The following is a 19047-nucleotide window of genomic DNA, read 5'->3' as shown; positions in this document are numbered from 1 at the left end:
TACTAACAAAAAGTAGTAACCTTGTTTTACATACATATTTCTATAAGCTCTACACCTATATGATATGAGTAAGCATATCTTATTCTATCTCCTTTACTCTGACACAGATAATTTTAGTTATTTGTATTTGATTAAAGCAGTGTTATATCACATTGTTTCTCTAATAATGTAAAAATTATGGATTCTTAAAACATAAAAGTTTATAGTAATTGTTTGAGAAAAAAGAGTGTATTCATTAACATTTCTAATTTCTATTAAAGAGGACCAAAGTTCAACAGTAATAGTAAAGTTTTTAACTAAACCTGGACAATTCAGAAAAAAAAACTTAGTGACTGTGCTTTTAACATATGTGTATGACTCGAGTATAAAGTTCTATTTTACTACTTTGGTTAATTTGGAATTATTATTGCTTAATGTTATTTTCACTTTGGCTTCCTTAATTCACATTCTTTTGTAGAGTTAATACGTATAGTGAACAAAGGAGATGTGAATTGATTTACTGTAATATTAGTCCATGTCTCCACATTTATTAAATTTGCTTTGGAAGAGTTATTGACAGTTTGGGGCCAATCTGTCACGATCAGCATAGATGCAAAAAACAGATAGCTTTGTTATTAACATATCTAAAGCTGTCATGTTGACCATGCTCTACTCCTGCTATTTTGGCATAAGGTAAGTTCATAACATAATCATGAAGTTAAAATGATTGTCATCGATTGATTTTATAATAGTGATAGCAGAATACATTTGCGTTCAGTTGTGATTCATAATAAGAATTATTTTTCCTAAAGGGTATGTTGAGTTAGCTAGTTTGAGACTTGACTTTATGTCAGCAAAATTGATCAGATCTCTGGATATTTAAACAAACTATTTAGCACAGTTAACATGTAATATATTATATTTCTTAGAACTACAGTTTGTTATACCGTCTACTTTTTAAAAATTTACTGATTCATAAATTTTAAATTTAAAACAGAATGTACTATAGCATTTTAAGTGTTGTCAGTGAATGCTAAAGTTTACCTATAAAGGAGTGATTAGTTTCAACTAATATTGTAGAACATAGTAATGTATATGAGAAAATTTGGGTTACTACTTATGAGTTATTCCACTTTCAAGTAAAAAAATTTTTTTTCTTCATCTTAATGCAAAATGGGTTTTCTACATATTATAAAAGTCATACTTTTTTAAATATTGCAGGTAAACTTGGACTATTGGTTGCTTTATCAAATCACAAACAACTGGTACCAGCCCCATCCACTTAGATCACCTTCTCTGCAAATCAGTATTCTTTCCATTATGTATAACCAATAGCTATAGTCCTGTATTGCCTAAGTGCTCTGGAAAAAAATTGTCAGAGATGAGAGAATTTTGTCAAAACCTGGGTATGCTCCCAGGACTATATCTAGTATGTGAACATCGTTTTCCATGTGCTATGGCAGAACAAAGGGTGAGAACTATTATTTTAGAGTGCTAAGTGGCTGTATTAGAATATGATCTTGCCTATATTGTACTCCTAAAATGTGAACTTCTAGGTTCACATTGTGGTCATACAGCAGTATTTAATGTACCTCCAAACTCCTGTAAAACAAATAACCATGAAGCCGTTTCAAGTTAACACTATTAAAAATCCTCTTGTTCTGTCTTTTAATACTAACTAGATTGTATAAATTATTTGATAAGATACTCTTTAGGTTAAATAACAGACCAGTTCTCTGACAACAGAATTGAAAATTTAGGAATTTCTATACTGAATGGATGAAAATATTAACAGTAATTAACATGGAATCAATGAATGAATAAACACTTTTTACACATATTAATTATTTTAGCTCTATTTCCCTAACCTTTGTCACTTATAGATTACCACGGCACAAATTTGGCTGTATCTGAGTACCATCTGTATTACTATTTTCCAAGTATTGGTTTCTTTAATTTGACTTACTTTCTCAACTTAAAGTTATCTAAAGGGAAGTTTATATTTTTGTTACAAATGGGAAACCAGAATAGCGTCACTTGCCATAATAGGTGACAATTATAAAAAATAAATGCAAATCTAAGCAAAACAACATTATTAAATTCTAGTAGGTATTGTTATCTGCTTATCCTGAGGTCTGTTTTCTTTGTTATGAAGGAACATTAGCTCATATCTCAAAGATGGTGATGACATACTTATTCCATACTGAAACTTAACCCTTGATATAATCAGTAGAAAGAAAAGAAAACTGGAAAAGGAATACCTTTCATACCTGATCTACTTACTATGTAACATTATGCTGTTTAAGTGCCTCTAGCCTCAGGAAACTCAGTTATGTCCAAAAGTTCTCTGGATGAATAATTTTTTTTAATTGAAGTATAGTTGGTTTACAATATTATATTAGCTTCAGGTGTACAACATATTGATTCTCTATTTTCATAGATTATACTCCACTTAGAGTTATAAAATATTGGCTCTATTTCCTGTGCTGTACATTACATCCTTATATCTTATTTATTTTATATGTAATAGTTTGTACCTCTTAATCCTTTTCCCCTAATTTGCACCTCCCCCTCTCCCTACTGGTAACCACTAGTTTATTCTCTGTATCTGTGAGTCTATTTCTGTTTTGTTCTATTCATTTGTATGCTTTATTTTTTAGATTCCACATATAAGTGAAAATACACAGTATTTGTCCTTCTCTATATGACTTATTTCACTAAGCATAATATTCTCTAGGTCCATCCATTGCTGAAAATGGCAGAATTTCATTCTTTTTTATGGCTGAGTAATATTCCATTGTATATATACACCACATCTTCTTTATCCATTCATCTGTTGGTGGGCAGTTGGGTTGCTTCCACATCTTGGCAATTGTAAATAATGCTATAATGAAAATTGGGGTGCATACATCTTTTTGAATCAGTGTTTTTGTTTTCTTCAGATATATAATCAGAAGTGGGATTGCTGGATCATATGGTAGTTCTGTTTTTAATTTTTTGTGGAAACTCCATGCTGTTTCCCATAGTGACTGAACCAATTTACACTCCCACCACCAGTGTGCTAGGGTTCCCTTTATTCCACAACCTTGCCAACATTTATGTGTTGTCTTTTTGATGATAACCATTCTGACAGTTGTGAGATGATTTCTCATGGTGGTTTTGATTTGCATTTCCCTGATTAGCAAGGTTGAGCATATTTTCATGTGCCTGTTGGCCAGCTGTGTGTCTTCTATGGAGAAATGTCTATTCAGGTGCTCTGTCCATTTTTAATTTTTTTATATTGAATTATATGTGTTCTTTATTTATTTTGGATATTCACCCCTTACCAGACATATCATTTGCAAATATCTTCTCCCATTCAGTAGTTTGTCTTTCATTTTGTCTATAGTTTGATTCATTGTGCAAAAGCTTTTAACTTTCATTAGGTCCGATTTGTTTATTTTTGCATTTGTTTGCCTTGCCTGAGTAGACATATTCAAAAAATATTGCTAAGACCTATGTCAAAGAGTGCACTGCCTATGTTTTCTTCTACTTTTATGGTTTCTAGTCTTACATTTAAGTCTTTAATCTCCATTTTGAGTTTATTTTTGTATATGGTGTGAGGAAATGTTCTAATCTCATTGTTTTACTTGTAGCTATCCAGTTTTCTCAACATCACTTGTTGAAGAGATTGTCTTTTCCCCATTGTATGTTCTTGCCTCCTTTGTCATAGATTAGGTGACCACATGTGTGTGGGTTTATTTCTGGGCTCTCTACTCAGCTATGTGTCTGTTTTTGTGCCAGTACCATACTGTTTCTGACTACTGTAGCTTTGTAGTATAGTCTGAAGTCAGGGAGCATGATACCTTCAGCTTTGTTCTTTTTTCTCAATATTGTTTTGGCTCTTCAGGATCTTTTGTGGTTCTATATATTTTTAAATTATTTATTCTAGTTCCATGAAAAATGTCATTGGTATTTGATAGGTATTGCATTAAATCTATACATTGCATTGGGTAGTATGGACATTTTACCAATATTATTTCTTCCAATCCATGAGTGCAGGATACTTTTCCATTTTTTTGTATCATCTTCAGTTTCTTTCATCAATGTCTTCTAGCTTTTTGATTATAGGTCTTTCAATTTCTTGGTTAAATTTATTCCTAGGTATTTTATTCTTTTTGGTGTGATTATAAATGAGGTTGTTTTCTTAATTTCTCTTTATGATAGTTCATTGTTAGTGTACAGAAAGCAACAGATTTCTGTATACTAATTTTGTGTCAGTTCTTTAAAAATAATTTATTTGTTCTGTTGTCTATAGAGTCAAATTAATCCAACAATTGGATATTTTGAATTGGAAAAAATGTCTAGGGTCTTTTATATATAAAAAAGAAATAGTCCTTCCCTGTTGAGATAGGGGAAATGATGTTGTACGTTTGTGAAAATTAAATCATACCAAAACATATGATAAGAAACTTATTCTTTGTCAAGTTAATAGGGTACATTTTAATGTTATGGATGCTATTTGTGTAGGTCAAATGTAAATTTTTGGGAGTGTCAGTCCAACCCAAATTTAAAATGCAAATGTAATGTCAACTAAGACTATGGCCAACTTCGACTGGATTAACACTGATGATTTTCCCTCCTTTGCTGGGTTTTTCATTTTTCAGCAGCTAACACCCAGGCACTGAACTAATAGATGGGAATTATTATGCTCTGCATTTTGAATAGAAATTGTCTCTTCATGATTTCCAGGCTCTTAATTATCTTACTAGATGACTGAGAATCTATATTTATACTTGTCTTTTGTTCATAAAGATCACATCTATGTAAAGTAATCAATGTTTCATCCAAATATTCCAGAGAGCACACCTATATTCTAGTTGTCTTTATTATGAGCAACTTTCAGTAGCTTGCTTTCAAGTTAGTTATTAACATAGAATACTTAATACTAGATTTCACAATTGCCAAGGTGATTTTGTGTAAATGCCTTCTCTAATTTTATTGCATAGCAATTCTTTTAGCACGTGAAAATGTGCTTACCAGACTTTAATCAAAACTCTTATAATACTAGTCTACACTATGCAATTTGACATATAATTATATATTTTTCTATATTGTTTGTTGGGATTTGGGTATGTTAGTTATATTTCACAACCATATTATAAGAATCTTTAGTAAAGTTTGCATGTATCTTGAGTATTTCCTCTGAGATCAGGCCCCTGAAAACTACTTATTTTGTAAATGATGCAGACCTACCACTGTTTAAACCCTCGTTTATTCTTGCTATTGAGAGCAACTGTGTAAGTAATCTTGTGATTACTTAAAGACTAGGGAAACAATGATATTTTAATGTTAGACTTCAGATTGGGGAAGGGGTGGGAGATAACACATTTTCTTTATCAATGATGAATTGCGTCCTAGTTCTTCATGCCAGGCAGGCACTGGGAGAGTGTGGACCAGATGTAGATTTTTACATATTCTTTGGAGGACAATGTCTTTTCAAAAAGGTACTCAGTCTCACAAAAGTTATTGATGGTCCCAATCCAAGCCCAAGTGCAGACTGCAAATTAGCTGTTAAGGCAGCCCACAACCCTGCCCTGGGGGTTTCTGCCCTGGGAAAAGGCTAAATGAAAGGAGGAGAAGAAAGCTACACCACCCTCTGGTAGTAGTAAAGGGAGGTCTATGTGGCTTGGATGATGATTGTAGTTTAGTGTACAAATAATTGAGTCAATGTAGAAAAGGAGGGCTTCCAAATTCCAAATTGCCATTATTAATGATTACTGAGATTCAAAAATTGGTTTCAGGACTTCCTTGGTGCTGCAGTGGTTAAGAATCCACCTGCCAATGCAGGGGACATGGGTTTGAGCCCTAGTCCAGGAAGATCCCACATGCTGCGGAACAACTAAGCCCATGCACCACAACTACTGAGCCTTGCTTTAGACCCCATGAGCCACAACTATTGAACCTGTGCTCTAGAGCCTGTGAGCCACAACTACTGAGCCTGCGTGCTGCAACTACTGAAGCCCATGTGCCTAGAGCCCATGCTCTGCAACAAGAGAAGCCACTGCAGTGAGAAGCCTGCTCACTGCAACGAAGAGTAGCCCCCGCTCGCCACAACCAGAGAAAGCCCATGCACAGCAGCAAAGACCCAATGCAACCAAAAGTAATAATAATAATAAATAAATTAATTAATTATTTTAAAAAAGTTGTTTCAGAGTGCTTACAACTACCCTTTGAATTGTTGTCATAAAGTAATTTGAGTATTGCAGATGGTGACTGGTGAGCTAATAGTAATGAGAAACAGGCAAGAGGCCTCTTCTGGCTGGGCCAACTTCCTGCCCTCCAGTACAGCTGAGATCTCATTCATTGTTAATTGACATTCCTCACTGTGGATGCCATAGATTATTTGGGATGTTTTAGATGACATGTTAATTAAAATTTTAAAATTTATTTATTTATAAGTTTCTTATTTATTTATAAGAAACTACTTATTGTTTCTTACCATATTGGAGTCAAAAAGCACAATTCTTTTTTAAAAAATTTATTTAATTTTTATTTATTTTTGGCTGTGTTGGGTCTTTTTTGCTGTGCATGGGCTTTCTCTAGTTGCGGCGGGTGGGGGCTACTCTTCATTGCAGTGCGTGGGCTTCTCATTGCGGTGGCTTCTCTTGCTGTGGAGCACAGTCTCTAGGCACGTGGGCTTCAGTAGTTGTGGCACGTGGGCTCAGTAGTTGTGGCTCACAGGCTCTAGAGCACAGGCTCAGTAGCTGTGGCACAAGGGCTTTGTTGCTCCGCGGCATGTGGGATCTTTCCAGACCAGGGCTCGACCCCGTGTCCCCTGCATTGGCAGGCAGATTCTCAACCACTGCGCCATGAGGGAAGCCAAAAAGCACAATTCTTAAAGTTATTTTTTAGCAAGAATCCTAGTTTTATTTAAATTCCCTTAATGATGGAACCAGATGGAGGATAAAAGAGCCTGTTCATGAGCATTTGGAGACAGGGATTTTTATAGTTGTATAAATATATTTTTATAGTTGTAAAAGTATGTATAGTATATATATATATAGTAAAAAAAGTATATATATAGTAAAGAAAAGCTGAAGCAACATTGCTAAATTAAGCATAAGACTGGCAAATTTTCTGTGGGGCAATAAAGGCATATCAGTTTTGTGATTAACGTCTTGATTGGCCTATAAAGTCATACCAACATGTCAATTTCTATAGGTTAACCACTAACTCTACAGGACTGTAACTGCCTTCACCTTTATCGGTGTGGATTAAAAGTGTTAGATTAGAATCAAGTAAAACTATTAGAAAATGTCATAACATGATGTCAGAGAATCAAGCAATGATCATTTTGTCTGTTTTCCATGATTGAGATAAATTTTTCTTGTCCAGGTAATTGAATAAGGGGAGGGTTCCTATCTTTTCTTTCTGTTCCTTTTAGTTTGATTGGTTAGCTTTTGCATCCATAGTGCTGAACACAGTGTATTTTCACAGCACAATATTTTCTTCCTGAGAATTCTGAGCTTCATCAATAGAGTTGACTTTCAGAGAAAAAAAGGTTCCCTCTAGTAGGAATAAAAGGAGCCAGTATGGCTTGGTTAGTGATTGTAGCATAGTATAAGAACAACTAAGTCAATGGATAAGGGCCAGGTTATATGGACTAGGCCAAATGCATGTTATTTTTAGGTCACAAATTCAGGGGAAAAAAATCTAACTTTATATATTTTCCCAAAACTGAACTTAATTTTTATATTAAGCCCCTATTCCACATCTCAGAAAACATAATCAATTAGCCTAAAGGCAAATTTCAATGTGTTGGTGATTTCTTTATCATATCAGGCTTAAAGTCAGACAAACAGAATTGCACTTCTCTTTCTTCTTCTTCTTCCCTGAGTGGTATTTTTGTTCCAAGGATTCAGTTGGCATCATTGTACTGAGGCTTTGAGACTGCCTGTGCTGGTATCTGCTCTGAGTACTGAGTGGGGGTCACTCTTCCACGTTGCTCTCCTGAGAAGTGGGCACAGCCCTCCCTAACTTCCAGCTCCCAGTACACATTCCCATTTCTGGCTGTCCCCTTGACATGAAGGCAGGACTTCTGTGGGGCAAGCTCCTTGCTCTGTCAGCTCACCTTCTCAGGGGTCTGGGAAGGTTAGCCTACTCTTCCACACTCTCTGGGTTTGGAGACTTGGGGGCTGAGCCTCTGACACCCCAGGAAGCTGTCTCTCCTGCCCCATTCCATCCCAGGTCATATGGTGCAGGGAACATCTGCATGGCTAGGACTTCCCAGAGCTCCCTGTGGTAATTGCACCCCCAGCCTTTCCACTCTTGAATCCCCAAACGTAGAGAGACTTCCATCAAACATCTCTGCCCTCCTCATTGCCCCCACCCAAGACTTTGCCCAAGTGAGCTGGAATTTGAATCTCTTCTGAGACCTTCTTTCCTTCTCGTGTGTCTTCGTCCTTCCTCCTCAAAGAAGCTTTATCTTGTCCAGGAGGGGCAGAATGAAAAGTTTGTTCAGCTACAGGTCCTGTGAATCTCTCTGTCTTCTGCTTAGACTATTGCTTTTAAAGTCCAGGAATGTATGCTGTCTGTTCCCTGGTTCCTCTCTGCCTCCCCATCTTGGGGCAGTGCTTGACTCTCTCTGCTTCTTGATAACAGGAGGTTCATGAGGTCAAAAGTAAGTGTGGGAAATAATACAACAGTGAATTCTTCACACAGCATCTTGCCATGTGTATTATGTAGTCCTTTTAAGGGGCTTAGCAACTTTAAATATCCTGAGATTATATATTTTGAAAAAAATAAAGACATAGAGAATTTGGAATAGGATGAAACCCTAATCCTCACACACACACAAATTAAGCCTGAACAAGATGTGAGATGCATTATGTAAAGGTGATTCAGCCAGCATTCAAGAGTGAAGGACCTCAAAGCAGCCTTGCTTCTTTGGCCTTTAAACAGCTTGTTTCTGAAGCTGGAATGAAACGGAGTGGAAGGAGCCTGGTCACCCAGGGTGAACGGTGCTGAGGCTTTATTGCAGCTTCCTGTCATCTTGTGGAAAGTTCTACCAGGGGCTGGACTGTGGGGGGACTAGGCCCAGACCATTGAGTCTCTTCCTAATAATTTCTACCTGATTGTGGAACCATCTGTTGGTCTGTGTTGGGAAAGATTCCATGCCCACACCTTCTGGTCATCATCTTCTCTCTCACTTCCCTCTCTCCTTCCGTGGGAGTCATTTAACAACTCAGGTCCAAGCTTTGGCCCCTCCTCGGCTCCTGCTCCTCACAGACAGTCACCATGTGCTGCTCCATGCCGAGCCTGACTTAGGCCCTAGGCCTCTTCTCATGAGATCACCTTTCCTGAAATCACCATCTGCTATGGTCCCTGGCTCCCTCTGCAGATGCACCCAGTACTATACCTTTTCATGGTACTGCACGCAGGGAAAACTGAACACTTTGCTGTTCTCCAGATGTGGCACTCACTTAGCTGACTCCTGTCCTTTGCTGAAACTGTTTTTCTACTCAGAAGCTGCCACTCAAATATACCCTCCCTCACACCAAATCCATGTCCTGTGCCTACTGAAAACCTATTCATTCTTCTTGGTCTTCTCAGCTGAAATGTTTGCATCAGTTCTCTGTCCTTCATCCATGGTCCTCTAAATGGACCTCCCATGAGCCCCTTGTGAATACAACGTTCTTTGTCTAATTTTGCTGCCTTCTATGCTGCTGGGCACAGAGGTTCATTGCTGAGCATTTGCAGATTTAAGCTACAATTCAGTTACTTTATTTCCTTTTTACAAAAGTAGAGGAAAGAGACCAGAGCAAATCTGTTCACTGTACTTAAATTTAAAAGGTTGTCTTTCAACAGGGCAGTTGGTCCCATATGGAGAAGCCATGTTTTAGCCCCCTTCATAAAGGGAAACTTTTTTTTTTACTTTTTTCAGGGAGCTCCTGCTCAAAGCTTTCTCTTCTCCAGTTGTTCAAACATTCCTGATTCTTAGCAGAAAGAATTCAGAAAAATAGTAGGTTGACACTATATCATGGTCAATTGGGGGAACATGTGTAATCCATCTTTTGTTCAATTTGTAGTAATTAACAGTTTCAAAGTTTGTGTTGTGAATTGTGGTTTCAATAGACTGGATGTATGATGTAAATCAAGTCTCAAAGCACCAGGAATGGGCAACTAACTTGGCTATTGTAATGTGCCATGAGATAATAAAGCAGATATAGTGCACTGCACAGGCTACAAAGACATAACGCTTCCAGTTTATTACTTGTACATGCTTTCCAATGTTCAAAGGTATAGTCAGAACATGTTAAAAGTAGCAACTCCTTTTAAGAAAAAAGTAGTATTTCAGGTGTGGGAAGGAGCATATATATTATGTTACATTGTCCATAATTTCATGGTCTCCCAGTGACAAGTTAGGAGACTAAATCAGTGTAGAGTTTAGGGCCCACCTTGTTGCATGTCCCAGTTCTTCAGTCTTGGTTGGACAATCTCCTTAATTTCAGTCATCTATAAAATGGGCATAGAAACAACTACCATTCAGAATAGTTGTGAGGATCACATGAGACTAAATGTGTAAAACCCTTGCCAACACCTCCTCCAGGTCCTCATACCCACCACCCCAGAGGGGAAAAGTAGCTGTTTAATGTCATGCTCACCACACAGTAAGCTAGCAAATATAATTTTCTTTTACACTCTAAGTAAATTGCCTCTTATAATGAATTTTGTAGTTTCCTTCTAAGTTTTAAAACACTAATTAAGTTCACTATTTTAATAAAAACCGTAAAATGAATATAAAGTATTCCAATGTAAACTTTGATTTTATTTAAATTTTAATGAGACCAAATACTTTCTATCTTTCACAGTAGGAACCATATAGATATGAATCATGGGCATACTGTATATGACTGACGTTGGAATATGATCAGTTTCTATGATGTCTTTTTTTTTTTTTTTGCCATGCTCCCCAACTTGCGGGATCTTAGTTCAGCAACCAAGGATCCAACCCAGGCCCTTGGCAGTGAGAGCGCAGATTCCTAACCACTGGTCTGCCCTTTAAATTGAAAAGAAGTAACAGATTAGGTGAAAATACTTTTAACATGTAAAATACAATAAAAGGATTAGTAGTCAGACAATGTAAAGAGCACTTACAAATCAATAAGAAAAAAAAAGCTTGGGACGCAAACAGAAAATCACCGAAGAAGTACAATAACCTCATCAGCATTCAGATAAACAAAAAATAAAACAAAATCAGATTGGCAAAATTGAAAAGTTTGATTATAGTGTTGATCACGGTATAGAAAAATGGATTCTCTTCTGATCAGAGTGCAAATTGATTCAGCCACTTTAAAATGTATTTGTTAAAATAGGAAATATGTGTATCAAAGGGCCCAGCTATTTAATTTCTCCTTATTTACCCTAAAAGACCTCTTGTACTATGCACAGTGAGGCATGCACACGTATACCCATTGCAGCATCATTTATAATCATGAGAAATTGAAAAAAAACTAAGTTCCCATCAAGACAGAAGTGACTAAGAAACTATAATGCATGCAGGACATGTAATGCTGTTCAATAGTGGTCATAAAGAATAAGCTATAACTGGGTGTGTTGATAAAAGAGAATCTCCATGACAGACTAAGAATAAAAATTGTAAAACAGTCTTATAATGTGTCACCATTTATTTAAAAAGAGGGAAATAAAGCATGAGATAATACTATAGATTTTCTACAATAGTAGCTTTCAAAGTCTTTTTGGAAGTAAGTCTTTTTGGAAATGACACTTAGTAAGACACACATTTTATATCTCGACTGGGTGGATCCTTACTACATGCAATGCACTTTGAAATTTTTATATCCTATTTCATTTCATGCCATTCCATTCCATTTTTCAAAATGCTGGTCATGATTCATTAAACAGATTTAGGACTCAACCACAGTTTGAAAAATATTGTTCTGAAGATACACACTGAAGTACGTAAATAGAAAAGTAACTGCAAGGCAACGCACCAAGCTGATATCAGAGGTTTCTTCTGGGGAGGTGGCTGATGGGTGGTGGTTCCAGGGACCCTCGAAGTCTCTTCTGTGATACTTAGGTTGTTTTACATTTGTTTGCTTGTTTTACAATGGGCATGTGTAATTACACATTTTAAAATTTATTTTTTAGAGACTAAGCAACCAAAACTATTTTCAAAACTCAAGGACTTACCGGGATTGAGAGAGTAGTGGTCAAAGGTCTTAAGAAAAATAATTTTAAGTAATTTTGTATATTGAGTAGTTCAGAAGGCACGCATTCTAGCTAACTATCTCTGTTTTTATATCTAGCCACAGATGAATACATTCTTGTGGCAAGGTAGACATCCCACTCAAAATGTCATCACAAATCTAAAAACTCTGCCATGCTGTGAGATTTTAACCTATGAATGAAATTCCATATACAAAAAACATAAAGTAATCAACATAAGTGTGATCAAAAACCAAGCCATCCAGTTTCAGAAAATGCAAAGTTAGTGTTCCTATAGCAACATCAACTTGGCCACATTAGTTTTGGATATCAGTCTAGACAAACAAATAATTACGTTTTAAGAATTATTTCTGCAAAGAAGCACCATTGTAGAAAATATGACATATGTACTCTTGGCCATCTCTGCAGGCTGGAGCAGATACTTCCAGCTCTCTGTTTTCTATTTCAGAGCTACCTTAATTCTTTCTGATTTACCTTCACATTTTTACCCTAAGGGTAATTTATTAAACCTCATCTTAATGGCAAGTAATTGTTGCTTAAAAGGAGTTAGACACAGTTCCTAGAGGAGGTAGATCCTTTAAATTGCAAACATTTAAACAGGGTATTAAATGTAGATGAACTAGAGCTAGATGATTTCTTGTGTGAATTTCTCAACAAACTCAGTAAAGATACCCATAAGGAAAATAATATTTCTTTCAATGTTATATTTATTTTCTTTTATGTGGTTTGTGTCCTAAACATACATTTTGGTATGCTAATAATAAAATAAGGTGAATCTTTTAATGGCCACATTAAATTTTCTCTATAAATGTTTTGAAAACAAGTTTTTATGGTAAAATATGCAAACTTTCTCAGAAATCATATATATAAGAATCATTTTTCAAAATCTTAGCTGTTGCTAAAGCAATGATTGTATTCACATTTAATTTCATGTGCTCAAAGTTGTATGAAGGTAAGAAAAGAAGGACTTTGGAACTTTTCTTTAAAAAAGAGAAATTGTCAAGAAAAACATTATTTCAGAAAGCATGCTGCATGTTATCTGGAGGAAGGGAAAGAGCAGAAATGTGGGAGAGAGGATAATATACATCCACATATCTGAAGTCTCTCTTCCATTTTCTCCAGTGTGGATCTGAGGGTGAGAGGAGGCAGAGGGGACCTTGTGGCTAATACAAGGGTCAAGGCTATTCCTTTACATAGCTTTACATTCCTCAAAGTTAAGAATGGGCCACTTGTGGCTATGACATGTGAATCTGGGAAAGCAGCTTATATGCAGTTTGATACCAAGCTAGCCTAGAACTGTGAAAGTGATGTGGCTCTGTGATGAGAATTCAGGATAAATTATAGATGTGTCTTATTTAGACCTGAAGAGAAATCTCGGTGAAAATTATAATTTGTAATAATCAAGGGTTTGAAAGTAACATAATTTTCAAACCCTTGATTATTACAAATTATAATTTTATTTTTTGTTTGCTCTGTAAGATTGCCTATTCACTATTTGCATTTTAGTAGTTTTAATAAAATTAGTTTTATTTGCTACTGAGGGCAAATGAATTTAAAATTTTTAAGTGTGATAATCCCTTAACTGCACATATCTGAAGTCCAGCTTCTCAACGGCCACAGTATCCAAGACACCACTGACTCCTTGTGGCAGCCTGGTGTAATTGCAGGCAAAATTTCCAAGTGATAAACAGTCTTTAAGATGTTACAAATGATAACATTATTATGTTACTTAGAGGTCTGAGAAGTAGAAGGAAAGAATTGTGCATCCCATATCATAAAATATTGAAGTGTAACAAGGTCTCTACATATTTTCTCGTTGGTAGGATGAGAGTATTTTTTTTTCAGAATTTTACCCCATTTTCCACTTAATACCACTTTTGAAGGGGAAAAGGGTCTTGATTAATGGCAGAATTTGTCATCCACAGCATCTGCAGGAATTGCTGTGTCCCAGAGGAAAGTACGTCAGATCAGTGATCCTATTCAGCAGATCTTAATCCAGCTGCACAAAATCATCTACATCACTCAGGTCAGTGTGCTAGCTTTTTATTTCCTTTTTATCTTAAGTACAAGTTTGGTGCTAATATTGGTAAAGAACTACTTTGAGAAACTTTCAGTTCGAGTGATGCTTGTTCTTATTCTCTCCAACTACATATATTTGGGAACACTTTAGCTTAGCAGCAGAGCTGGGAAGGTCATAGGTTAAAAGAAGCAGATATGTCAGGTTTTCCCTGTGACTCCTAACCTGCTCTTTTACTGTTAGTGCCCAACCAAAAACAAACTTCAACACAAATGTCCCTTTTATGTGGGGGTGAAAGTGGGGACAGAGCTGGGCTACAGGAAAGAAAGGAAAGTAGTTCCCTAATCCTGACGAGGCTGGGATAAAACCAAGACCTCTCAAAAAACTGAAAACACAAAATTCAGGATTTTAAAAACTTTTTCTAAATCTCAGTGACCCTTAGGCATTGGAGAAGTAATCACTGGTTACAAATTATTTACAGAAATCTTTCTAACGATAAGGGAGTTGAATGGTCATTTACCAAAGTTAGGTACTGTTAATAAGAAAACAAATTTTGTGTAGATATTTGGACAAGAAAGTAACTATTATTTTGAAGTTTAAGACTGTATGTCTTAATATGTAGTTCATTCATTCATTCATTTTTTCATTTGACATTTAATTACTAGATGCCTACTATGCACCAGCCACTATTCTAGGCACTTGAGACATACCAATGAGCAAAACATATAAACACTCCCTCACCCTAAGATTCAGAGACCCAGTCTGATGATTCTGTCAGTTGCCAATTGTGGCAATTACAATTAAATATTCAGGTACTAGAGAGAAATATCACCAAGCCAGTGGAACAATTGGGCCCATTATAAGTCTAACTTGGTCTAATATGCCTCCCCCCTCAAAGAAGCAAACAAGTAAAAAAAAAAAAACATTTTGATTAGTGTACCACGGTGGCATTATAAGACTCTAGGAAATAGAGTCAGTTTATGACTGGTGTCCAGTATTCCCTGAAAGCCTGTGTATTTCCTTCTTCTCTGTGAGCAGTCACTCTAATAAATAGCTGCAGGGATCTCTGGAGAAGGGTTGGAAGAAAATTTATTTATTGCATAGGTATAGCAATGTTTCAGGGCCCTTCCTCAAGGGGCCCCAGCTTTCGCACTAATCAAGGGGCTTTTAGTCTTTGAATTGACCAACGTCTGGAAACTATGTGAGAGGAGATAACTCTCAACTGAGGGCAACAGCAACTCAAATCACGTTTTTGTCTACCAGACCTAGAGTTTCTTTTCTGTTATATGGATTAAGGAATACTCTAGTAGGATGACCTCATGTTTCTTTCCCAAGAGCACCCCAATCAGTTAACTACCATCAAAGATCTCTGTGGGCCAGGCATTCTCATTAACAGTATACATCCCTGCCACCCTTTATGGTAAATGCTCCCAACTTGTCACTGGTGGTCAGGGGCTGCCTCTTGGCCTCTGCTCCTCTGGGATCACATCATCCCCATTGGAACCTTGTACTTTCCTTGTCATATCTGGCCTACAAAGGAGAGCAACTGTAAGGTCTTCAAGGATGCTGGTTCTCCCCTCTCCTATGTGTTTCTCACTGCTTTAGTGAAAGTGAAGCCGAGCCTGGCCTCTGTACCCTGACACCAAATTAAATCTTGGACACAGAGTTTTGGGTGAAGTAGAAAAGAATAGCTTTATTGCTTTGCCAGGCAAAGGGGGCCACAACAGGCTAATGCCTTCAAAACTCTGTGTCCTACCTGGAGTGGGTAGTGAGGAGTTTTATGGGAATGGTTCAAAGAGGGCATCATTAGCTCGTGGACATTCTTCTGATTGGTTGGTGGTGAGGTAACTGGGAGTCAGCATCATCAACCTTCTGGTTCCAACCGGTCTGCGGTCTACGTGCTTGTGGGCAGCATACAGTTAACTTCTCCCACCTGGTGGGTGTTTCAGTATCTGCAAAACAGCTCAAAGATATTGTGTGTTTCCCTTAATGAGGAGCCAGGACCCTGCCCCAAGGCTGCACTATTGTTTCTCTTGACTGCTCCTCCCTTGTCTCCACATCCCCTCCCTTCCCTAATTAGCGACTGCTTGAATCTGCCAGTTGGAACTCAGGGAAGGTCATGGAGGCTGAATGAAACCTATTTCCTATAATCAAAGAAATGGGGGACACAGAAAGGCTTTTGTGCCCAGGAGCCCCACGGGGTCCTGTTTGGTATCAAAAGGAATGGCTTCTGAGTGTTCTTGCTGAACGAAATTGGGAAGTGAGTGTGCAGGTCACCCATGATAAATCTATCCCAGCATTCCTGTCTCTCCAAGCCTTTGAATTCCCTCCTCCACAAGCCAGAGAAGCTCTGGCATTTTATCCTCATTAAATGTAGGCCACCATTGAGTCCAGGTTTTAGTACACCTCCAGCTGCACAAACTAATATATTAAATCTAGACTCTCTAGTAAGTACACACATTTGAATGAATTCAGCTTGATATAGTGCTATATTTCATCCTTCTTGTCCTGACACCCTTAGAATCCACTCCTGCACATGTTCTCTGGGTTGCTGCTGATATGGAATAGCAAAATCTTTTGATGCAGAGCAGATAGGGAAGTGTACAAGTTCCCCTGGATCATATTGAGATATGACCCTTGTTCCTGACTTAAAGCTCACTGTTGTGGGTCTTAAGAGGAATGAGCATCCCTTTTAAAGATATTACCCCTCATCTGTGCTAGGTGAGGTTAGTATAGAGTTTTGAAGCAAAAGAAGTCTTATCTTCTCAGATGCAGGGTTTCAAGCTACTTCCACTGGCAATGATGGCTCAGAGTGAGTTGAGTTTCAAGATTGTCAGTTTTATCTGGGTCCAACAACATGTCCCTACTTGGAGTTTTAGTATTCTAATCTTTTTTTCTAACTTTTGCATGAGAAACTTGGTGAAATGTACATTCAGCTGACATTGTAATTCAGCAACCTGATCAATTAGATTTGTGTTTGATTATCAGCCATACCAGTGCTGTGGTAGCAAGAAATACATTCTATTAGGGCTGTCATGGAATCTTTCTGTCTCTTAGACTATGAATTGAGCTGAGAGTTAAAGGACCCAGGTTTGTCATTGTCTCTCTGTAAGTGCCCCAGTGCATCTAAAGGACCCGCCCACCCCACCATCCTCGTGGTCTTCATACTGCCTGATGGTCAAGTGTAGCAGCCACTCAAGCTTCCAGGGCACTCGCTTCAGTTGGCTCTTCATTCAGGTGACAACTGACTAACTGCGATGCCACTGCATGCCATGGATTACTATCATCCTCTGTCCTATTGGCAAACAACCCAGCAGTGGGCTCGGTTCCAAGGGTACAATCAAATCAATTTCCAAATGCCATCTCTATGGCTCCTCCTGGACATTCCTGGAACCAAATCTGTTTCAGTGAGCGTCTATTCAGAGGACAGAAACCAAACTGATTTCAACAGGGAAGGTTTCACATAAAGAATTATTTAAGAATTACTAATAATAACAGGGTATTATCTACTGAGGAGGGGAAGAGAAATCTAAAGACTATAAGAAGAGCAGATAAGGAAGTTACTACTTATAGGGCTGAGGCACAGCACCCAAGAAAGGAACAAAATAGAAGAGGACACCCTCATCCTGGGCTGAGGTCCAGACCTCACTGGAAAGTCAGAGAAATGTCCTGAGGTACTGTGCTGTAGACTTGCTGGAAATCAGCCTGTAAGAGTGGTGTGCTGGGAATTGCCCTCTAGGAACTGCCCTCTATGGGACCAGGGGAGGCTGCCCACTGGTAGGTGCTGCTCCATGGAACTCTCTGGAAAGCTGCCTGCAGGGTTGGTGGCACTGAATCTGGCTGGGGATGAGCACCGCTGGGAGTCCCCATTCCTGCTGACCATTCACTGCTGCCAAACTAAGGCAAGGCAGGAGCATCACTGGAACCAGAAAGACAGGCTCCATCCTCCACTAGTGCCCTCTGCAGATAAAGCTGAACATCCAGCCAGCTGACAAGGGATATATGTTCCAGTGTCACAAGCAGGGCAATGAAGGTGGATTTGGAGCTGAGAGTAAAAAAACTGACAGCTGGCACAGTTAGCCTGGGGGCTCAACAAGGGACTACCTTATTTGGGACCTGCCCACCTCTAACTTCTCACTGTTCCCCCTTTGACTTCTGCCCAGCCTGGAGAGTAGCCTGGCTCTTATCTATCATGTTTGGGTTATTTTTTGGGTTTTTTTGTGGGTTTTAAAAAATTTTTTAAACCAAATCTGGTGCTCTTTTCAGTTACCCTGAGTGCCAGCCTTTTGAAGACTCAAGAGTCTAAAATTGATTACCCTTTTCTCCATTTTCTTCTGTCAGCCTTTCCTTTAGGCAATCCCGCAGAACTGTCTACCTGATTAAATGAAAGTGGGTGAAGGGGCATAAGAACATAGGATGAGGGAGAAAACTGGTTAATAAGTCAAAATATAATCTGCCATATCTCTATTGAGTAAAGATATTGTATTCAAAAATACATTTCCATTTAAATACTGATATAGATATATGGAGAAGAATTCTTAACTTTAGTGCTATGGAAATAACTTCAAATAGCTTATTGGTTACCTTAATGATTCACTACTAAATTGAGAGAAAATATCCTTTAAAATTTAAATATAATTTCCATATGCCTGTCCTGCTAATTTTTATATTAAAAAACTTTTTAAATGGATGTATTTTGTTTCTTTATTGGAGTTCAAAGTATTATAAAGCAAGAATGAAACTATTAAAAACACCTTATTATTATGCTCTTACACTGCCAGCATAACAAATGATTTCATATTTTTGGCAAGATGGAATTC

General features: G+C 37.6%; 1 protein-coding gene across 11 annotated transcripts in view; it reads left to right on the top strand.

The window, feature by feature from the left end:
- The window catches only part of NEK10 (NIMA related kinase 10), a 332836-nt gene that overhangs the window by 256973 nt on the left and 56816 nt on the right, over nucleotides 1-19047 (top strand). For 9 of the 11 annotated variants that reach the window (XR_014251269.1, XM_082415109.1, XM_082415111.1 and 6 more), the window contains one exon: nucleotides 14136-14236. Coding sequence is in view for 10 of the 11 variants with exons in the window: in XM_082415109.1 (XP_082271235.1) it covers nucleotides 14136-14236 (101 nt within the window). In the remaining variant the exon portion in view is untranslated. Of the gene's footprint in view, nucleotides 1-12290; nucleotides 12319-14135; nucleotides 14263-19047 lie in introns of those variants that run through there. The other 2 variants (XM_082415108.1, XM_082415114.1) reach the window with 2 other exon arrangements.

The sequence above is a fragment of the Balaenoptera physalus genome (assembly GCF_965194825.1).
Source record: "Balaenoptera physalus genome assembly, chromosome: 11".
NCBI lineage: Eukaryota > Metazoa > Chordata > Mammalia > Artiodactyla > Balaenopteridae > Balaenoptera > Balaenoptera physalus.
The sequence above is the reverse complement of the archived record's forward strand: the minus strand, read 5'-3'. Positions and strand labels throughout refer to the sequence as shown.